This window comes from Diceros bicornis, chromosome 38 (genome assembly GCF_020826845.1).
Source record: "Diceros bicornis minor isolate mBicDic1 chromosome 38, mDicBic1.mat.cur, whole genome shotgun sequence".
Taxonomy (NCBI): Eukaryota; Metazoa; Chordata; class Mammalia; order Perissodactyla; family Rhinocerotidae; genus Diceros; species Diceros bicornis.
The window spans coordinates 12398357-12421970 of record NC_080777.1 but is presented as its reverse complement, the minus strand read 5'-3'; the positions used below and the strand labels follow the sequence as shown (position 1 = coordinate 12421970).

The following is a 23614-nucleotide window of genomic DNA, read 5'->3' as shown; positions in this document are numbered from 1 at the left end:
CACTTTGTCACAACAGTAAGCAAGGTTTCCCCCTCTTTGCCTTGCTCAGCAGGCAGAACTCTCGGGGGACACAAACCCTCCCAGATGGAGAGAGGAGGATCCTATAGGGGGATTGAGCTAGCCTGAAAAAGGCACCAAGTGAAGCCTGTCATATAATTCTATTCTACACATCGTGTTTCTGGATAAGGTGGGAATGGAGAATCTGGGAGTTTGGAGAAACCAGCCACTGGGTGCTGTGTTTAGATCAACACAGAGAGGAAGGGAATGTAATCAGCATTCCACCCTCTCCAGCTGGTTAGACATGCTATAAGTAGTGCGGCCTGTATTTATAAATTATTTTTAATGGATTGGTTGCCATGGAGACTGCTAAAAACTGAAGAAATGATATAAAGTAGGTGGTAAGTGACAGTGATTACCACAGCCAGCTCACCAGAGCCTAAAATAAGATAAAATAAACCAACAACCTCAAGTGGAAAAAAAGGAAAGAAAATCCCTTAACACAGCCATATGGACAAGGAGGGTATGTCATGGGTCTTATTTTAATTTTTTTTTTTTTTTGTGGGGAATATTAGCCCTGAGCTAACATCTGTTGCCAATCTTCCTCTTTTTGCTGAGGAAGATTGGCCCTGGGCTAACATCCGTGCCTATCTTCCTCTACTTTATGTGTGGGTCGCCTGCCACAGCATGGCTTGATAAGTGGTGCATAGGTCTGTGCCCGGGATCCTAACCTTCGAACTCTAGGCCGCTGAAGCGGAGTGCACAAACTTAACCACTACGCCACCGGGCCGGCCCCTTATTTTAATTTTTAAAATTTTTATTGTTAATTTCTTGAATCAGCTTTCCCTGTTCACCCTGCGTGGTGTTAAATTGTTTGATGGTAATTATAGACCAGTAGAGCTTTTTAATTATCGCAAAGATTTATGAGTAATTATTGTCTAAAAGGTCCAAGTTTATGTTTTAAAGTGAGAGGAAGTAAGAAATGACTTCAAACCAGGACAGTCCACTGGAAGTTTTATTTCTTTGTAACTGAAATAATAGTTCCTCTTGAAAAGGAAGCAATTTCTCCAGCTGGGTTTCATTCAGTTACAAATTATATTGACTATTGATAATATTATATACTTAAATATTCAATACATCACAAAACAACACATGTAATGTACATGTAAGTTATAAAACATAATAATGAAACAAACACCTGTAGCACAGTACACAATTTAAGAAATATAACATGAACAGAAATATTTCAGATACCTTCCTGCTATTCTACCCTTCAGAGGTAACCAGTATCCTGAATTTCTCTCTCCCCCTCATTCCTCTGCTACTTTAAATAGTCTTTCTACATATGTATGTGCTCCTAAATAGTATATGGTTAAATTTTGCTTAGTTTTAAAGTTTATCAAAATGTTATTGTGCTGTACGTATTCTGCAGCTTCCTATTTTTCTCAACATTCTGTTTCTAAGATTCATCCATGTGTTGCTTATAGCTGGTGGCTGTGGTTCACTTGTTTTCGCTGCTGTGTAGTTTCCATTGTATGAATTTGCTGTAATTTACTTATTCATTCTCTTGTCCACGCTCATACAAATGTTTGCGATCTTTTTCCTAATACGAACAATGTTCTCTGAAGGTTCTTGGACGTGTCTTTAATTCTTCTTTTACTTTTTAATAATTTTATTTATTTATTTTTCCCCCAAAGCCCCAGTAGATAGTTGTATGTCATAGCTGCACATCCTTCTAGTTGCTGTATGTGGGACTCGGCCTCAGCATGGCCGGAGAAGCGGTGCGTCAGTGCGCACCCGGGATCCGAACCCCGGGCCGCCAGTAGCGGAGCGCACGCACTTAACCACCAAGCCACGGGGCCGGCCTAGTGTTTTTAATTCTTTAAGGCCTGAACTTAGGAGTAGAATGACTGAATTCAGAAAACGCCAAATTGTTTCCCCAAACTGTTTTACCAAATCTACTTCATCGGGGTAAGGGTCCATTCTCTCATGTCCTTATCAGCTGGGTTTCTTGTTACTAGTCCTCATCATTTGGATTCTCTTACACTTTAAATTCTGTAAATATCTTTAAAATGAGTCAGGTGGTATATCTTTGTGGTTTTAATTTGCATTTCTTGGGTTTCTAATAAGGTTGAATTTTTTTTCTTTATGATTATTGGTTCCTTATGTTTTCTGGTCTCTGAAATATTTTTCATATTTTATTCCCAAGTTTTCCCTTATTGACGGGGAGTTATTCTTTCATTGGCTCTATACAAATCTTTGGTCAAAAATATGAGATGCAAATATCCTGCTTTGTGGCTTATCTTTTATCTTTTTTATGGTATCTTCTGATAAATAGACATTCTTAATTTTATTATATTCAGATTGTTTTTTTTTTTTGGATTAGCACTTTCTTTGTGTCTTAAGAAATATACTCCACTCCAAAGTTCTAAATATATTCTCCTACTATGTTTTTCCTAAAACTATTGAAACTTTGCCTTTTTCATTTATGTCTGCATTGCATCTAGAGTTTATTTTTGCATGTAGTTTGAGGTTGCAGTCCAGTATGATTTTTTTTAATACAGTTATCAATTGTTCCAGCACTTTAGTGAATAATCCATACGTTTCCCACTGACCTGTAATGCCGCCTCCATTGTATATCAGGATCCTTAAGAAGTGTCAACCTTTTTCTCAACTCTTGACTCAGTTGCACTGGTTTATTTATCAATTCCTGATCCTATACTATACCGCCTTAGTTACTTTAACTTTGTATCTTGATGTCTAGTAGGAAAAGTCTACTCATTATTTTATTCGTCTTCGAAAGTGTTCTGACTCTTCTTGGTCTTCATTCTTCCATAAATTTTAGAATCAGCTTGTCAATCCATGTAAAATCCTTTTGGGATTTTGATCGGAATTGCATTGAATTTGTGGCTCAATTTAGAGAAAATCAAAATGAGTTTATATATATATATATATAAAACATTTGGGGGGCCGGCCCAGTGGCATAGTGGTTAAGTTCACGGGCTCTGCTTCGGCGGCCCGGGGTTGGCAGGTTCAGATCCCGGGCGTGGACCTATGCATCGCTCATCAAGCCATGCTGTGGCAGCATCCCATATATAAAATAAAGGAAGATGGGCACAGATTTTAGCTCAGGGCCAATCTTCCTCACCAAAAAAAAAAAAAAGTGGAAGAATGCCTGGTTCATAGCAGGTGCTTAAATAAATGTTAGCCTTAAATAGCTACTATCATCTTTATTGTATGGAGCTTCCCTCTTCATGAATGTGTTATCTCTCTTCACTTATTTGTGTCTTATTTTACTTTAATATAGTTTTATAATTTTCTCTGTAATGGAATTGTACATCTTTTGTTAGATTTAGTCCTAGATATCTTATCTTTTTGTTCCTATTTTAAATGACAATTAAAATTTTTTTTCTGTGTAAGATTGGTAGTTTTTATCCTTTGATTATTGGTAGAACATTCCAGTAAAACTGTCCGGATTTGCTTTGTAATAATCCGTTCAGGGCTGGCCCCGTGGCTTAGCGGTTAAGTGCGGGCGCTCTGCTGTTGGTGGCCCGGGTTCGGGTCCTGGGCGCACACCGACGCACTGCTTCTCTGGCCATGCTGTGGCCGCGTCCCACATACAGTAACTAGAAGGATGTCCAGCTATGACATACAACTATCTACTGGGGCTTTGGGAGGAAAAATAAATAAATAAATAAAATTATTAAAAAAAAAAATCCGTTCAAGTTTTTATGTCTTCTTCAGTTTTTTTAGCAGGTTATTTTGCTTTGCAAATTAGTAGATTACTAACTAATGAAGTTCTATTGTATTCACACAGGAAGAGTCAATTTTTTTTCTATGGGTTGTTGATGATGGGACATTTTGTGTCAAAATGTGGAAGAAAGTGGACTTTGCATAAAATTCTGAAAGAACTGAAGAAGGGGCATGACAGAGGGATGGATGCAGTCTGTTGCAGGGAATAGAGAGTGAGGATCAGTGGAGGGGTGACTTTCAGGAGTGGGGAGGCGGCACTGGATAACGGCGTTCCCTCACCCCGTTGGGTGCTGCCTACCTTTCAGAGTGCCGACACTGAGCTCACCGGGGTGGATGGAAGCTGAGAGGCAGGGCTGTGAGCATTTACATATGAGTGCTGTTGTGAAGGGGTGGAGGGAAGAGCTCAACCTTGGCGCAGACGCTTGAGGAACTGGGGGATAGTGGGATCAAATCTGTTTGAAGTAGTAGACTGGTGGGTTGAGGAGAGTTTTAGGGGAACGGCTGAAGGCGGTGAGAGAGAGGACCATGAGAAGGTTTGGGAACCGAGCCAAGAATTAATCACAGACCAAACAATGGCCCCAAGAAGGAGGTTTGGAGAGAAGGAAAAGGTCCAAGAAACGTTAGAAGAATAGCATCAAGATTTGACAGTAGATAGGATAGGCGTGTCTAACAGTCAGAGCTTGAAGACCACTGTGTTATCTAATGGAATCTGTGCCCACCATGTTGAGTAGGTACTATGTTATTATCTCCGATTTACAACTGGAGACAGAAGGCCAGAGGAATTAAATGATTTGCTAAAGGTCACAGGCTGGAGAATGGCAGAGGTCTGAATTGAACTAGATCTGCCAGACTCCAAGCTCAGGGCGCATTTACCACCCTGCAGGCCTTCTCTCTTTCTAAAAGGATCCTAAATCCTTGCTACTCAAAATGTGGCCCATGGACCAGCAGCTTAGGCATCCTGAAGCTTGTTAGGAATGCAGAACTTCAGGCTCCAACCCAGACCTACTGAACCAGAACCTTCATTTTAACAAGATCAGGGTGAGTTGCAAGCATATCAGGGTTTGACAAGCTCTTTACTGGAGCACGTTCTCCCTCCCCCTCTGCTTCTGCCCAGCTCTGATCCGAGGACCACTTACTGGCCATGTGGGATAGTCAGGTCCCAACAGTTTAGTGTTCTGCCTTGATGCCATCACTCAGTGTCTTGATGCAAGAAAGTAACCCTGGTGCCCTCTTGTGACCCTTCCAGGCTATTTGGTCTTGACATTAAGGGCAGGGACTGTGGCGATGAGGCAGCTCAATGGTTCACCAACTTCTTGAAAACAGAAGCTTTCAGGCTGGTTCAGTTTGAAAAGAACATGAAGGGAAGACCGTCGGGGGAAATTTTCCCTGATTTTGTACAGAATTATTACCAGGTGAGTTTACAGAGAGCTGTTTTTGCTTCTACCAGACACTCTTCTCTTTCTGGCTTCCTTTTTGGCCCACAGAGAGCCTCTCTGAGGACCCCAGTTAGGAAAGTGTAGTGATGGCCCAGGTGAGTGGTACTGAGGCCGCGACCTGGGCAGGTATTGGGGATGGAGAGGGAAGTGGATATGAGAGCCTAGTGGGGTCTCCAGGATATGTGGGGGATAGAATATGAGAGACACAGTGGTCCCCCCCTTGTCCTCAGGGGTTACATTCCAAGACCTCCACTGGATGCCAGAAACCTCAGATAGTACCAAACCTTATATATACTATGTTTTTTTCTACACTAAGCACTTTTCACACACTGTGGCCATGACTTTTGCTGTTTGAGGTGTGACGGCACAACCAGCATGAATTCTTTTCGTTTTTCACTGTTTCACCTACAGAAGATTCATTGTTACCGTAGATCTTCGCAACCTCAGCACACGATTTGTTTTTTTCCCTTATTAAGTCGAGAACTTTTACCTTTTCACTTATAGGAAGCACTTGATGGCGTCTTTTTGGCATATCCGAATTGCCAGCATCACTACTTTTGCACTGTGGGGCCATTATTAAGTAAAATAAGGGTGACTTGAACACAAGCACTGTGGTACTGCGACAGTCAGTCTAATAACCTAGACGGCTACTAAATGACTCATGGGTGGGTGCTGTACACAGCTTGAATGCGCTGGACAAAGGGATGATTCATGCCCTAGACGGGACAGAGAGGGACAGCGTGAGATCTCATCATGCTGCTCAGAACGGCGCACCACTTAAAACTTATGTATTATTTCCGGAATTTTCCATTTAATATTTTCGGACCGCAGTTGACCACGGGTAATTGAAACCGCAAAAAGTGAAACCTTGGATGAGGAGGGACTACTGTACTGTAGAGGGAGAAGCCAGGGGTGACTCCCAGGAGAAAGTGAGTCGGGGAGGCGAAAGTTAGAGCTTGGTTTGGGACTAAATCCAGGTTTCCTACAATGACAGAAGCAGACTTTCTGCAAGCGCTTCCCCCGCAGCGGTGTGGTCTGGTTACGTCAAGCGCTGAGAAGGCACGTCCCTCCTGAAGAAAACTGCCCTCTGTGCCAGTTACAGGCCAAAGACCAAAGCCTTTGAGTCTGCAGGGAGATAAGATTTAAAACGCAAGCGCCTCAGGGAGTTCTCCCCACACTCCCTAAGTACAAGCTCCTGGAATGCAGGGCTTTCTCTGCTTTGTCCTATTTCCCGCGTAAAACAGTGCCTGATACACAACTGGTGCTTAATAAATGCATATCGAGTGAAGAGATGCTGCTGCAGGAAATCATTACGAGAGTATAGCTGACAGCAGCAGCCCCTGCCCCTGTGTGACGATGCTGATGTGGGAGGGGGTCATTGCTGGGTGCTTCAGCGAGGAATGAGAAAGATGAGCCTGGAGGGTAACGCTGGGACCGAGCCCTGGCTGCTGCCGTCAGCGGGTGAACGGGAGCCCCCCCGAAGCCCTGCAGACAGGGACCGTGCCCCAGCACTGACTTGGCCGTTTCCAAGCCCGCCATGCCACCTCTCCTTCCCGAACACCACTGTCGCCTTCCGGCACTTGGGTGCTTGTCTTCTGGACTTGGCTCAGCTTTGCTGTTGGTCCCAGGAATTTCACGGGGCAGTGAGGCCTGACCATGCTGTGTTCTTTGCACAGGTGGCCTACCCGGACTGCAGCCCTGTCATGATCCTCTCGGAAGCCTCCCTGGCAGATCTGAATACCAGGCTGGAGAAGAAAGTGAAAATGGAGAATTTCAGGCCAAATATCGTGGTGACAGGCTGTGATGCTTTTGAGGAGGTAAGTGGCTCAATGCTTTTGTGCGTTGTGCCCAGAGATGCTGTCCAAGACACTAACGGAACTGTCTCCTCTAGCAGGCGCCAACTCAGACCCTCCAGGGTGGCAGTGGGGGAGACTCTCCTTCCCCGAGGGTCACTTAACCCTGCGGAGTTGTTCAATGGCTGCCGCCATCACTTCGCTAGCCTCCAGGGGACGCTGCTCACCCTTCAGTACTGGGCCCCAAAGCAAGCAATCAGAGCTCCAGACTGTGGCGAGTCTGGGACTAGGCTAGAATATATAGTCATAGCTCAGAGATAACTAAAGGGAAATGGAGATGAGAACAGCCATCTCTCCCTTTTCTGTACCACCCGGGAGTGCTCAAAGATTTGAGACCCGTGGAAGCCTCAGACCCCAAGGTGGAGGCCAAGAGGAGATAGAGGAGACCTGCCTGTGAACGAGGCCCTGGAGACGTTCCACGCTGTGGCCTGAGTTCTCTCCCAGAGCACCGCCCTGCTCTCCTGTGGGGCTGACTCCAGAAATTTGCACCCTCTCTAGACATAGTCCCTTGTAGCGCTGAAGGTACAACCACATCGGAACCAGTTTTAACCTGCGATCTGTACATGAAATACCTATAGCTGGGTGTTGCTTTGTAATAAGAACCATCAGCAATCATATGAAGCATTGAGGCTGGGCTAAGTTTTATGAGCACTGGAAGTAACAACCACAAATACTATTTATTGGTGTTTACTGGATGCCAGGCACTGAACTAATGAATCACTTCATACAAATTGCTTTATTTGATCCTGTAGAAGTCTGTAGTATTCTCTCCTTTTTGTAAGGAAACCGAAGCCGGGAGGTGTTACACAACTGTTAGGTGTGTAAGTGGTGGCTCTGGCTTAGAACCCAAGACCTGCAACTCCAGCTTCTGAGGTGTTGAGGTCTTGGTTTTGATTTAGGGATCCCAAGTCATCAACTGAGGGGAGAGGCTCTTGAAGACCTTCTCAATTCTTTGCTCCCTTAGGTGCCCGCATTTCCTTTTGTGTGAGTAAAATGTGCCTCTATTTGCTGGTAAACATTTTCCTTTAGGATAAAGCTTTGCACAGAGCCTAGTATAAATCCTTACATGTGTAGGCACTTCATATTATTTGATAATTGAAAAGATAGCAGGGTAGAGCCAGCCCTGGTGGCCTAGTGGTTAAAGTTTGGCGCACTCTGCTTTGGTGGCCCGGTTTGGTTCCCGGGTGCAGAACCACACCACTCGTCTGTCAGTAGCTATGCTGTGACAGCGGCTCACGTGGAAGAGCTAGAAAGATTACAACTAGAATGTCTAACTGTGTATTGGGGCTTTGGGGAGGAAAAAAAAGAGGGAGATTGGCAACAGATGTTAGCTCAGGGAGAATCTTTCCCAGCAAAGAACAGTAGCAGTGTATACAGAAGTTGTCTACTTGTTGACTTTATCCTGGCATTTGGTATCTATTTTCTTTAATTTCTCTTTATATTTGTTAAAATTTTTCTTTAATTGATCATCTAATATGGGCCAGGCACTGTGCCCAAGAACTCTGGATACAAAGATGAAAAAAGACAGATCCTGCCCTTCAGAGTTCCCGACATGAGAGGAATGGCCACGAAACAGTGACAGCCCAGCGTGTTTTGTGGACATTCTTAGCAGGTCCAAGGATGCTGGGAAGTAGAAATGCCTAAATCTGCCAGGAGAAGGGAGGCGTGGGGTGGGGTGGGGTCAGATCATCCTACCCAGAAGCCATGCTGTGTATGTGTGTAGGTGTGCATGCTGTATCTGTTGGCGAGGGTGAGTGAGAGTCATTGTTGGTAAAGGAGGCAGCCAGTTGGAAGGCTTAAAAGAAGCCATGACATGAAGGGGTGCCTAGGGGCATTTCAGAATCACACTGGGGGCGAAGTGACAGCAGGAGGCTGTACCCCGAGCTGGCTGGAGGCCACCATGCCAAGGAGTTTGGATTTTATATTGTGGATGTTGAGGAGCTGGTAATGATTTTGAACAAGGAAATAATTATGATTTGCATTCATCCAACAAATATTGCTGAATGCCCACAGTGTGCCAGGCACGATATTACTCTGGCAACTCTCTGGAATGTGTATCGAGAGGTAGGGAAACCTGAGGCGGAAACACCATAGGGTCTTTTTGAAAAGCTGCAGATTAGCAGGCCTTACCTAAAACCGACATCGGAATTGTGATAAGGCCTCTGACGCTGCGTTGGCAGCACCCTCCCAGCTCAGTCGTGCAAACGGCGCCCAAAGAAGCACTGACTTGGGGGGTGAGAGATGTGGATGGTCACGGAAGGGGTAGGAGAGGAAGGGGTGCTGACACTCTCAGGCCATCAGCTCCTTGAGGGAAGAGACTCGATTTTTTTCCCCAGGAATAAATCTAGATTTGACAGGACCTGAAGTTTATACAACTTGGGGGGCCTCTTTAAGAAAAGAGAATAATAAAGACAGAATTAGGTGCAGGGCCTCAAAGGGGGCCGGTGCTAGGGAAGGGCCTGAGGCTCAAGCCTCGTTAGCTTCCTAGTAAACCTGCCTGTTTCTCCCCTGTTCGACTTCCCCGTGCTTTCTAGTAGAGTGTTCCTAAGTATGGAGTCATTAGATGCTTGTTAAATGCCGAGTTAGGGTTCAGTGTTAATAATGCATGTTACTAAAGATTAGATTAGAAATTAGTCCATGAAGCAAAAATCCTTTCACAGGAATCCTGTAACTGGTCCCTGATTTTCTGAGAAACTTTCTTTTAGGGAATAAAATTTTTCTTGATTTGTCTCCACTGAAGATATTAATTTTAGTTTAAGATACTGAACCCGGGGAATAAGAGAAAAGATACTCTCAGTCTTGGCTAAAGAATTTTGCTCTCCTATAACTTGCCAAACTGACCCTAAGGCGAATGTAAGCCAGTTGTGTTCTCTTAGGTAATTTGAGTGGGTGGAGTCTCGTTTTTTGTCAAAAAATGTGAAGGGACCTCGTGCTGCCAAGTCCATTTGTTGTTTTATTCCTGCATGGCGATGGGCTTACAGAAATAGTAAGGTAGAACACTCTTATTTTTCTAGGAGAGTCCTCTAGTAATGCACATTAAAAAAAATCCTTACTGGGCCGGCCCCATGGCTTGGCGGTTAAGTGCGCGCGCTCCGCTACTGGCGGCCCGGGTTCGGATCCCAGGCGCGCACCCATGCACCGCTTCTCCGGCCATGCTGAGGCCGCATCCCACATACAGCAACTAGAAGGATGTGCACCTATGACATACAACTATCTACTGGGGCTTTGGGGGAAAGAAAGGAGGAGGATTGGCAATAGATGTTAGCTCAGAGCCGGTCTTCCTCAGCAAAAAGAGGAGGATTAGCATGGATGTTAGCTCAGGGCTGATCTTCCTCACAAAAAATAAAAAAATAAAATAAAAAATAAAAAATAAAAAAGGCTTACTATAAAATGATGTTAATGTTGCTGATTTATTCTCCGTTAAATTAGGAAACCCAATAGTTAGGGGCCTGATGCATTAACCTGCCTACCTGGCACCGTGACACAACTATGACTTTCGATTAGTGGGACTCTGTTAAATATTAATGTAAAATGACAATGCACATAAATATTTAATAGACCAACTAATGACAAGAAAAATAGCAAACCTAAGCACGGTGCAAAAGTTTAGGCCATTATTGATTGCAAAAATGTAGAGCAATAGGAGAATGTATTGTGCAACATTTTCTCTGTGACCCGAAGGACTTTGTACTTTTTCCACATAACAGAATATTAAGCAGATTTTCAAAGGCGGCTTCTCTTGGGCCATCGTGGTGTGTTTGAGTTCTGGGAATGCAGAGCAGTGAAGTTTAAAAATAATAAAATTGACCAATGCTTCTTATCTCTGTAGTTGACCATTGTGGGGAGTGTGTTTCCCGAACTTGGCTCGCTGTCCTGGTGGGCAGGACTTGACGTTTTTTTGGAATGTCTTGTTTGTGTCATTCCTCCCTCCACATTATGAAAGAACTGTGGAGAAGCTTGCAGAAAACGCTCAGTGTGTTATCTGTCACTCGGGAAGTGCTTCTCCGAGAAGCTTCTAGAGAGGCAGTAGATTTTGAAGCCAGACTGCTGTGGTTTGAATCCCAGCCCCCCTGCTCCCTGGCTGTGTGAATTGGGTCCTCTAGTACTATCCTTTGCGGCTGTTGAAAAAGAAATTGTTTTTTTCCTTTGGTGAGGAAGATTAGCCCTGAGCTAACATCTGTTGCCAATCTTCCTCTTTTTGCTTGAGAAAGATTTTTGCTGAACTAACATCTGTGCCAACCTCCCTCTAGTTTGTATGTGGGACGCTGCCACAGCATGGCTTGACGAGTGGTGTAGGTCCGTGCCCGAGATCCAAACCCCCGAACTCTGGGCTGCCGAAGTGGAGCACTCAAACTTAACCACTACACCACCGGGCCAGCCCCCAAAAACAAAATTTTTGCAAATCATCATTACCAGACTTTTCAGTCCCAAACCTGAGTTGAGATGAGTTAGGATTTCATTTGGATGCTCAGATAAGAAGTCTTTGCCTGGCTTCAGGAGTGTGTGAAGTAGCCATGATAATAATAACAATATCTAAAACAATAACAAAATTAACAATAACAACCATGGCTCACAATTATCAAATGCTTACTATGTAGCAAACTCTGTGTCAGCTCCTTTATGTGCATTATCTCATTTAATCCTACTTATGCTTTCCAGACCGCAGGTCACAACCCATCATTGGGTCATAATATCAGCTGGGTCCTGACCAGCATTAAAAAAAAAAAAAAAAGGCTTGAATAGAGTAAAAGATATCAGAGTAAACTACATGTAGAAAGGTTAAGATTGTTTTGCAAAACTTTTGTTTAAGTTATATCTGGGGTGTGTGTGTGAGAGAGAGTATTAGGAAACAATGTAATATGTAGTTTTTTAAAAAGACTATTTTTTTAGAGAAGTTATAGGTTTATAATAAAATTGAGAGGAAGGTATAGAGATTTCCCATATACCCCTGGCCCCCACACATACAAAGCCTCCCTCATTAGTGACAGCACTCACCAGAGGGGCACACTTTTTACCAAAGATGAACTTACATTGACACATGATAATCACCCATAGTCCATAGTTTACATTATGGTTCACTCTTGGTGTTGTACATTGTGTGGGTTTGGACAAATGTATAATGACTTATATCCATTATTCTAATATCATTCAGAGTATTTTTGCTGCCCTAAAAATCCTCTGTGTTCCACCTATTCATCTCTGCCCACCCTACCTCCGACAATCACTGATCTTTTTATTGTCGCCATAGTTTTGCCTCTTCCAGAATGTCATGTATTTGGAATCATACAGTATGTAGACTTCTCAGACTAGCTTCTTTCGGTTAGCAATATGCATTTGAGATTTCTCCATGTCTTTTCATGGCTTAATAGCGCATTCATTTTTAGTGCTGAACAATATTCCGTTGTCTGGAGGTATCACGGTTCGTTTATCTATTCACCTACTGAAGGACATCTTGGTTGCTTCCAAGTTTTGGTAATTATAAAATGTAATTTTTTTCCTGGGTTCATGGTGGAAAATGTTTAATACTCACTGAGGCGAGTAGTGTTTTCACTCCTCCTTTCGCTTGTGGAAACTGAGACTCAGAGAAGTTGAGTTACTTGCCCAATGTCACACAGCTAGTGTGTGGCCAGGTGAGGATTTGGGCTCTGGCTGGCTGTCAGAAGTCCATGAATTTAAGCCCTTTACACTATCCTCCCTTCTTCAAGCCGCTACCAGGCCATTTAGCAGAACTGCACTGAGCCCCCACTCCTTGTGGGGTCAGGGAGATGAGGTCTCTGCTTCTGGAAGAAGCAAGACAGTTGATGTCAATAAAAATGGAGAGAAGGAGCAGGCATCAGCTTTGGCAGAGTGAAGAATAGACCAAATTTCATGTTTATTGACTTTGCTGGAAGCAAGCTCAAAGCATCTACAAGTCATTTTCCTTCCTGAGTGAATGAGAAGCACCGAGAAGAGGCCTGGAGAACGCCTCTGGAGAGGCCTGGTGGACTGCGGGGGTGTAGGCGTTTCTGGCACACCTTTCAAATAAGGAGCCCCACGCTCTCGTCCGGGGAGCTTTTCTGACATGTGCAGTTCGTTAGGAGCCTTAAGCCAGGACCTTGGTCAGGTTGGTCCTGATTTGGAAAAGCCAAAATGATGAAAACGTGGGGGACAGAGTCTGGGCAGAGGGAGTAGTAATGCATTCATGTTTCTAAAGAATTTGCCGACAGAATTAGTACCTTCCTTAAAGAGATCTGCTTACACATTTGCTTTTCAGCAAATGAAAAAGTAACTTGAAATATTTACCACAGAGACTTTTACGGGCTGGGAGAGAGGGAGATGAAGAATGTGGAGCCGAACCCTAGCGAGCTTCAGCCCATTTCATGTCAAGAAGAAGTAAGGAGAATGCTTCTGTGGGATTCCGCACCCCCCCCCCCAGCTTTTTCCACCACTGCACCCACTGAGTAAATAAGACACCCCCGGGAGGTCCATGGCCGGGAAGATAAGTGGAGTTAGAGTAAGAGGGAGTGTTTTGAGATCTGCCTGGGTTGAGTTCCCACGCTGGCTGCACGTTGCATCAGGGGGAGATTTGAAGTCCTGATCCTGGGTCCCAGGTGCAGGTGGGCAGAGGAGCTTCTAAAGCTCCCCAGGTGATTCTAGCGGGAGCCAGCGGGAGCCTCTGGCCTGGGGTTTTCCTTGGGAACCAGGTGATAACCAGCAGACGCTGCCCGTGTGCCTGAAGACCAGGAGCCACACGGTCTTTCTGTCCTTGTGAGCTTGCCCTCAACTCTCTGAGCCTTATTTTCTGATCTTTAAGTTGGCAGGTTTTGAAGGATTTTAAAAGTTCTTTGCAGTCCTAAAGTTGTATAATTTCCTTTGCCTCTTCTCTCTGTGTTGTGTGTGTGTGTGCGGTCAACAAAGGCACTGGATCGCAAATGTCTCTTAGACCCCCTCTCTGACGTGACCTCTTTGTTGGCTTTTTTTTTTTCTTAACAAACACTTATATTGCACACACACTATGTTCCAACTTTTTTTTGTGTGTGAGGAAGATCAGCCCTGAGTTAACATCTGATGCCAATCCTCCTCTTTTTTTTTTTTTGCCTCCTCTCGAGGCAGATGGGCCCTGAGCTAAGATCCATGCCCATCTTCCTCTACTTTATATGGGACGCCGCCACAGCATGGCTTGACGAGCAGTGCGGCGGGGCGCGCCCGGGATCCGAACCTGCGAACCCCCAGCCGCCGCAGCGGAGCGCACGCACTTAACCGCTTGCGCCACCGGGCCGGCCCCTGTTCCAACAGGGATTTGGCCATTGAATTGTGTTTATCATATCTTACCCGCCTCTAAATAGGTTACTTTTCAGATCAAGGAGGAGATAAAAGCTTTCGATGGGTATTCCCTTTGAGCAGATACCATCACAGGAACACAAACGTTTATACATCACAAGTAAGGGGTGGCCGTTGGCTTACAAAGCTACCCTTGAAACGAGCCCGTCAGATATAGATGTTGAAGTGAAGATGGAAGAGTGGAGGTGGGTAGGAGTCGTCTGCGGGACCCCGCCACACCCATCCCCCTCTCTCAATGTCCTCTGGAGGACCGTGATTCACACCTGGACCAAGGGACTGAAGAGCAGCCCAGGCTGCTGCCTTTGGGAATTGGGGTCGGTGGCTGCCTCTCCCAGACTCTGCCATTGGTGGGCGTGGGACCCCCTCAGCATCTCAGTTGGGAGCTCCCCACCCCAGGGGAGGCTTGGATCTCTTATGTCCATGAGGCACTGGAATCTTCGTAGCTCTAACCTCCCCAAGAGGAGCCTGGTATATGGTGGGACACATTCAGCCACATCAGCTCCACAGAGTATCCAACTCAGTGAACACACTTCAGAGATAGAGAAACAGCCACATCTCTAGGTCTCTTCGTTCCCTTTTTGTAGCCTGATACTGGGGTTCCTATGAGTAGAGGCCTCCAGGGAAAGGAAGCTGGCTTTGCAGAAAGCCTTAGGCTTCTGTCCTTCCCTTCTCCCTGGACTGTTGGGTCCAAGTGCCCCAGACAGCAATTCTTCCTGGCACATTTATCATGCATTTAGCTTTACAGAAACGTGACTCCTGCGATTCTGTAGGAACACACAGCAGCCCCTGTGTAACAGGAGGAGACTTCCACTTTAAGGATAAAGTACATTGCTTCTCTACACAGCGTTGCCCAAACACGGGGGCACGAGAAAGCCTCGAGGGAATCTGGAAGCAGAGCTGCAGAGATGTGGAAGCTTTTTAATGATTCAATTCAAGAATCTTTTTCAGATAAAGTTAATTTTTTTCTGATTATAAAAGTAATTTTTTAAAGTAACACAGCATCTGTGTACAGTTTGAAAAATACAGAAAATTTAAAGGAAGGAATAAAAATCCCTTGCGATCCTGCCATCAAAAAGTAGCCCATGATAACATTTTGTTGTGTTTCTAATATTGTCGCTATGATGCTGCATGGATAGTCCTGAATTTCACCATTTTCAGTTAATGTTATATGGCAAATACGTCTCTTTCTTTACAAATTCTTCATTAGCATGGTATTCATGGTCCCATATTAGTCCATCATAGACTATGCAATAACTTGCTTAGCCATTCCCTTACCATTGGGCATTTGGGCTATTTTCCCTTACATAAATAATGAAGAGCTTTGTAAACAGTCTTTGTCGACATTTCTAAAGTTATTCTTAGGAAATGCTAACTCAGCATTTTAAAGGCTTTCCATGTATATTGCCAGATTGTTTTGCAGAAACCTGTACCAATTTATATTCCCACAAGCCAGATAGAAACATGCCCTTTTTCTTGTACTCCTGCCAGCATTGATGCCTACAATCTGTACTAATTTGGTAAGTGAAAAGTCGTGTCTTGTGTAAGTTGGTAATGCTTAGTGTATGGCATCCTGTGTTCGTCTGTCTGTGCAGGAAATTTAGCCGTGAGGTAGAGTTTTACTTCAGCTACGGAGACTGATTTCCTGCAACTTCATACACTGGGCAAGATTCTGGAACATTCGTGATGGCAACAAACGTTTATTGAGAGCTGACTGGTTGTAGTCTCTGAGATAGAAGCTAAGATTATGGAAATGAACTCACTGTGTCTGCCTGCAAGGGTCCCAGGACGAAGCAGGGTGGAGGCCTCAGCAGCTGGAAGGTTGTGGTACTGCTAACAGCTGAGATACGTAACCACACGCAGAAGCCCAGAGAAAGGAGCACTCAGCATATGTGTGTGTATAGGGATCCAACTGTAGGAAGAATGCCATGGGGTTTCTTCATAGGGAGAGAGATTAAATTTTGGAACTTGGAATTTTGGAATCGTTTGAAAAACGATTTTTGGTTTGAGATAGTTTAACCGTATGGTGTAGTGAGAAATGTATGTTTGGTCTTTGTCCCCAGTTCCTGGCACAGCTCCTAAAACGCTTGGAATTTCCTGAGTGATGGGAGCTTTTTTTGTTGTTATTAATAACAAGCCCCCTTCAGTCGTTCCTGAGTTTATGCTAATGAGGTGAGTGGCAGGAGGCTGGGGGTAGATGGCTTTAGGATGGAGGTTGGTCACCAGAAAGACTAAGCCATGGTTAGAGGGTTGGAGCTTTTAGCCCCACCCCCAGACCTCCAGGGAGGAGGCAGGGGCTGGAGTTGGAGTTTAGTTACAAACGGCCAGTGATTTCATCAGTCATGTCCAAGTAATGCAACCCCCGTAAGAACCCCTCATGATGGGGTTTGGAAAGCTCCCAAGTTGGTGAGCACGTCAAGGTGCTGGGAGGGTGGGGTGCCCAGAGAGGGCATGGAAGCTCCGGAACCTCCCCCATACCCTGCCCTGTGCATTTCTTCCACTTGCCTGTTCCTGAGTTGTCTCTTTTCTAATGAACTGGTAATCGTAAATTCTGAGTCCTGTGAACTTTTCTGGCAAAATATTGAACCTGAGGAGGGGGTCATGGGAACCCTGGATTAATAGCTGGTTGGTCAGAAATATGGGAGACCTGGGACTTGCAATTGGCATCTGAAGTGGGGGCAGTCTTGTGGGACTGAACCCTTAACCCATGGGGTCTGGGCCAACTTTTGGGCAGTTAGTGTTGACTTAAATTGCTAGACAGCAGAAAATTGCAGAATTGGTGTTGGAAAAGACACCATGTATTTGGTATCAGAAAGAATCTGAGAAACTTTCTAGACTAAAAGGAATTTTAAAATGTGTTATTGGGGTTATCACACTTCTTATAAAAATAAAGCAAAAAAGGAAAAAGAAGAAAATAAAAATTTATTATAAAAAAACAAATAATATTGTTTAAACTTCAGGAGCCTTCTAAATATATTGCTATTAACATGTACACCTAGCTATATATACAGATTTTTTTACATAAATGACGTCATCCTACATGTAGTTTGTATAGAGATGTGCTTTTTGCACTCAGCAACATCTGAACATTATTCAGTGTTAATAAATATAGATTCCCATCCCACTTCCTAATGCCCAAACAGTGATCATTGTATATACATCCCGTATGTATATAGCCAGTCTCTGGTAGATGACTTTCTGAGCTTACTGTAATCTTGTAGGGTCATTGATGCCAAACCAGAAAAAGTGCTAAAGATTTCTAAACAACAATTTTGTTTATTTACATATTCATTCTCTCAGTTTATCCCAACATAGCTTAAAATTGCTTCTAACAATTATATGTATGACACAATATAATGAACTTATGAATAGCAATTAGAAATTCAGGAGCAAAGAGATTGAGATTCAGGAGGTGAAAGGGCTCGAGCGGTGTAAGAGAGCAGGGCCTGAGGACTGGTGCCCGAAGGCTCTGTAGCTGTCGTTATGATGGGGATTGCTGATCTGACTGTGCTCTTCAGGATAGGTCCGGTTATAGCCCGTTGCAACAGCAGACCACTCAGGCTCCTGCTGACTTTCCATCTTATGCTCAGATGTCTTCTTGCCCTTCTGTGGTTAGTTGGCATTCAAGAGGCCACCTTGGCCTCCTTCCTCAGCTGTTGCTCTCCTGTGTCTCTCTCCCCACCCCTCTCTCTCTCTCTCTCTCTATATATATACAGTCATGCATGTGTTCTGCGAAACGTGTTATTAGGCGATTTCGTCATTGTGGGAACACCATAGAGTGCACTTACACAAACCTAGATGGTATAGCCTACTATACATCTAGGCTATGTGGTACTAATCTTATGGGACCACTGTTGTATATGCAGTCTACTGTTGACCAAAACATCGTTATGTGGCACACGACTGTATAAAGATGGAATATATAGACATATATACTCTCTCTCTAATTCCTCTCTCTAAATATATGTATATAGCCATATGTGTGTGTATGCGTATAGCCATATGTATATATGCATATAACCGTATATATGACTATAACATATATATAGAAAAAAGATGGAATATATATATATTCTCTTTGTGTATATCTATGACTTCTCTCTAAATATATGTATATAGCCATGTGTATGTGTGTGTGTATAGTCATATGAATATATGTGTATAACTACAGAGAGAGAGAGAAAGAAAAGGGAGACTCTCCTGTACAGGTCATGATATTTAAGTTTCATACATTGAATTTTTTACTTGGCAAAGACCTATATGGACTCGAGTGATGGTCTTAAATAAGCAGACGCCTCATCTGTGCTGTTCTGTGTGTTCCACAATAACCCCCCCTACCCCTTATTTTATATCTTTCTCTGGGTGCTGCTTGTGATGGGAAACCACCGAGTCTTAATTTAGTGTTTACAAGATGTCTGCAAATTCAGTGATTTCTCGGGATTATTCCAGAGCTGAACTCATTATCTATAGCTCTTTCCCTTTTCCCCTTGCCTTTCTCTCTTCCTTTCCTTTCTTCCTCCACCTCAAAAACTCCATGGCTTTATCCCTTCACTTGACGTAAATGTCATAGGATCCTGGATTTTGCCAGGCTGCAGAGAGACCGCTCACCAGCAGGGGGAGCTGTTTTTGTGTTTAGGGAAGACATTGGAATTTTGCGTGTCTAGTAGAATGTAACGGAAATTTTAATTTCATGCATTATTAATTTAAATTCATTTTTTCAATAACTTAAAACGTATTATTATTTTCCTCTAATAACTGAATTAATAATTACATTTAAACTTAATTATTTAGGTTTTTTTTTTTTTTTTTTTACTGCAAATAATGCTTTACACCAAAATGCTGCCAATGATCAGATTAGGATGGGTGACATCATTATATCAAGTGATTAATGTTTTAGGAGGTAATCAGACCTGGCTTATGGGGGGGCTTCAGACAATTCGTATGAATCCGGACAATTTGTTATTCTAAACTGGGTCCTGCAGTTGTCTAATAGTGTGAGAGCAGATTAAATCTGTTTTGTTAAGGTAGGAAACCTAACTGAACTTTTCAGACTTACCTGCTTTCTATCATAGTCATGAGGCAGAATTTCCACAGATATGTGGCTTTGAGATATGAAATTCATCATCACTTGTAAAAAGAAATTGAACGGAAGGTGCTTGCAGACCTCAGGGTTCAGCCCTCCGCTGAACTGATGGGCTCACATTCCTGTGGCCGCAGCGCCCTCGTGTGGTCAAATGCGTCCAGCCGTTTTGGCCGCCTCCAGGCCGCCCCATCACCCGCCTTCCTGGGACAGGAGCCACATGACTAACTGGTCATACCCCATGGGAGGTCGCATTCCGCCGGGAGGTGAGCCACCCGCGATGGTCGTCTTGAAGTTTTGCTGTTCGAACAGTGCTGATTATAAGTCCTGGCTCGGAAATAGAGATTCGATTGGTTTCATGGTGTGTCCTTGCCTCTTACAAGGGTTCCATAATTCATCCGTCAACTGGTTGTTTGGAACCAGAAACAACCAGAAAGTTTCCACCCAGAAAAGTTTCATAAATGATGGGTGGGAACCCAGGGCATCCACAAAGACCTCTTTAGCTCAGTCTGGTAGCTGTGTCATATCCTGTGGGAGATATCTGAGTTGGGGAGATCCAGTTAGGTACTGGAGTACCCGTCGTGTGTTTGCTAAATCACCCCCAGAGACCCTGGGGGGTCAGTGTACCCCGGAAAGAGGACCAGGGCGTGACCGGACCCTGGTCACCAACGGCGGGAGGGGAAACGTTGCGTTAGCCCCTCCTGCTTGCTCTGCCCTGCCCCCTGCAGAAACACACGTGGTCCTCTCTCATGCCCCCAAGGAGGTGTGAAGCAACCAGGTGAGAGGAATAGACGCCTCGTTTCCTCACTGGGAGACTGATTTCTCGCCAGATCCCTCAGACCCGTGGTCTTCAAAAACCGCACTTGGGTCGAGGGCAGGAAACAGTTTTTCAAGGGACACTTTTTTGCATCTGATTATAGATACTGTTTTTGCTTTATGGAACCTGCAGTGAGGCCCCATCCCCAACGCCTCCCGCCTCTCCCCCTGAGGCCTGGACAAAGGATTGTCCCGTGAAATTCAAACTTCATAGATGGCTTCCCTATCAGCAAGAGAGGCCTGGAACGTACCGTCCTCATATATATGTGTGTGTATATATATATGAATATGTATATGTATGTATACAGCCGGCCCTCCTTGTCCGCGAGTTTCTCATCCGCGGATACGGAGGGCCGACTGTATTCACTGTATTAGGCCATTTTATGTAAGGGACTTGAGCATTCGCGGATTTTGGTATCCGCGGGGGTTCTTGGAACCAATCCCCCGCGGATACAGAGGGACATCTATATATGTATCTGTAATGTAATTTATATAACCTCCATATATGTGTATATATGTGTATGTATATGTGTGTGTGTAGATAGATAGATACAGATGTGGTTAAAAGCTGGGTGGTTAAAAGTCCTGCCTTCAGAATCCAAAAAGTCTTCAAACCTAGCTGCTGTGACCCTGAGCAAATTTTGCCGTCAGACTAGGCCTCCGTTTCTTTGTGTGCGATGGAGATCATAACGGTACCCTCCTCTAAGTTGTGCGGGTTGATGAAAGCTCTGGGGCAGACGTTGGCAGTGCCGCTGTTCAAGGGTGGGAGGGCAGAGCGGGGCCAGCGGCTGTGGAATGCCGGGACCCCGAGGCAGGCTGCGTCTCTGTGGAGGCGAAGTGTTGAATGTGTGAATCTTATAACTGACTTCCCTTGGGTGATGTCCAGCTCGTCAAAGAACCGTCAGATTTTAACCTGGCTTCTGTTATGGCTTAGCTGTAAGGAAAAAGTGGGCTCGTCTTGCAAGCTATGCGTTTCTCATTATATGTCAATAAATTGGCCTTCTAGTTAATTTAGGATTCTCGTGGCAAACCGCGCCCCAGAGGAGGTCTGTTCTTGCTGTGCCAACAGAGTCAGGTTTCTGAGGCTGTGAGTCAAGAGGTGGATCCTGGACTCACCAACATGCTGCCTCCCTTGGAGTCCTTTTGGGAGGTTGTGCGTGGCATCTTCTTGCACTGCTCTTTTCTGCTACCTGCAGAGTTAGTACCAGCCAAAGAGTAAACTGCTTTCAAGACTAGTGAAGCCTTAATTCAAAAGATAACTTTTCCTTTTCTCCTAGGATACCTGGGATGAACTCCTAATTGGCAACGTAGAAATGAAAAAGGTTTTGGCTTGCCCCAGGTAAGGATTCTCTTGAGACGGGACCTCGGGGGTGTGGCTGGCTCGTTGGGTTAGGGTCACCTAACCTTTGGTTATTGCATGACAGGTGCATTTTGACCACTGTAGACCCAGATACTGGAGTGATAGACAGGAAGGAGCCACTGGAAACCCTGAAGAGGTAGAATGTCAATGTATCCAATGTATTTTTAATATTATCCCCATCCGAGAACTACCTGTGGGTGTGGGTGCTCTGAGCACCTTCCACTCTGCCTTCTGGTTGGTTTGTGTCTGTTGGTTAATGTGAGTGCTTGTTGCTTCCTCTTTTTGTCTGGATGGATCTTCTATTGCTTTTGACCAAATTTTAATTGTATAAGACTATGTTTTGAAATTTTCATCTCTCTCACATCAATTTTTAATAACATTTACATGTGTATTTCCAAATGAAGACCTCAAATACTTTAATTTTATTGCAACTCAAATTTCTTTGTTAGAATCAATATCAAGGAATATGAGAATAATTGAAGTTGTATAATGAACCATTAGAAAAATTGGAAGGTAATCAGTGGTCAGAGTTTATTTATCCAGGAGCTGCTTTTATGCCATGTGTTTATTTAAAGAATTTTGGCTGACTTGAGTTCTGAATATAGAATGTGGTTTTAAATCTAAGTTAACATTTTTTGGGAGATGTATCCTGTTTTATTTCCCTTTCCTCTTTTTTTTTTTTTTTTTTTGTTTCTAATGGGTTTAAGTTAGAGAAGAGGTTATTGCTTGAAGTCTTCAGGTTTACAATTCTGGGATTTTTTTTTGATTTTTAAGATGCAGTGAAGTGAATTTTTTTTTTTAGACAGGGCTTTTGAAAAAAATTAACTTCAGCAGTAGTCCAGCCCTCCTGTCAACTGCATCTCTATCTTCAGCTTTGTTCACGAAAGAACCCTCGTTTGGGGCTTCTAAACTTGGAGGGGTAGAAAGCATTGTGGTTCCATGCATTAAACGGAAGGTTAGGGGAGTTCAGGGCATTTCCGTTTTGAGACTGTACGAGCATTTGTTTCAATGGGTTATGAAGTTGGAGGTACACATGTAAACAAAGTATTTATTTTAAGTAACACAAGTTTTTTTTCCTTTTGGCCTCAAACTGAAGCCATAGAAAAATTGTTTAGACTCTCAGGATACTTCTAGAAAAACTAGGATTATTTGAAGGTTGACTAATTGCTCGCAGGCCTCTCTGTCAACATTGGAGAAAAGGCTTGCTATTTATTTATAGATAACCTGAGAATGAAGACTTGAATTCTAATGAGAGCACTTAGATTATTTCTTTTTTGTGCCTGATGCTTTTTTCAGCTACCGCCTCTGTGATCCTTCCGAGAAGCAAATATACAAGACGTCCCCACTTTTTGGGATCTATTATTCAGTGGAGAAAATTGGAAGCCTAAAAGTTGGTGACCCCGTGTATCGGATGGTACAGTGACGGATCCACTATGGTGACACGATAAAGGGTCAGCTTCACTTCTAGAATGCGGTGCCTGGAAGACACTGCCACGTTTTCTTGTGTTGAGATATTTTTACATTTTGTTGCCGTAACTCTTGGGTTAATGAGCAGTTTGTGTTCTGATCTTCAGAGTTGGAAAATGCCCTTTATTTTTCTTCCCCTCAGTAATCTGTATTCTTCCGGACTTCTCCATCCCACTTTCCCATCCAATTATAAAATGCTGATGCAAGATCCTCAGCAGAAAGGCAGGTTTATGTCCCCAGTTCATTAGGAAATACCATTCAGGAATAAACAAATGAAGGCGAGCCATTCTTGAGAGTTCTATATTTATTTTTTCTGTCTCTGATGGAAAAGTGAAGGGGAAATGTTTAAATTATTCAAAATCAGCTTGGGGAAAACCATTAAATCAAATGCTTTTATCAAGTGTATTTTTTAAATATGATTTAAAGTTTGAAAAAAAAAATCAAGACATCAAGGTGCCTAGATTCTGAATCACGAGGTAGAAAATAATGCTCTCACCTTGATTTCACCAAGCCACATAAAACTCTGCCTCCTGGA

The 23614-nt window shown here is 43.8% G+C and overlaps 1 protein-coding gene across 2 annotated transcripts in view; it reads left to right on the top strand.

Annotated features, from left to right (window-relative positions):
• Positions 1-23614, top strand: part of MTARC2 (mitochondrial amidoxime reducing component 2) — a 37794-nt gene that overhangs the window by 7455 nt on the left and 6725 nt on the right. Inside the window, exons 3-7 of one of the 2 annotated variants that reach the window (XM_058533675.1) lie at positions 4997-5162; positions 6863-7003; positions 21530-21591; positions 21677-21748; positions 22909-23063. In XM_058533675.1, the coding sequence (XP_058389658.1) occupies positions 4997-5162; positions 6863-7003; positions 21530-21591; positions 21677-21748; positions 22909-23035 (568 nt within the window). In that variant the 3' untranslated portion in view covers positions 23036-23063. The remainder of the gene's footprint in view (positions 1-4996; positions 5163-6862; positions 7004-21529; positions 21592-21676; positions 21749-22908; positions 23064-23614) is intronic. The other variant, XM_058533676.1, reaches the window with a different exon arrangement.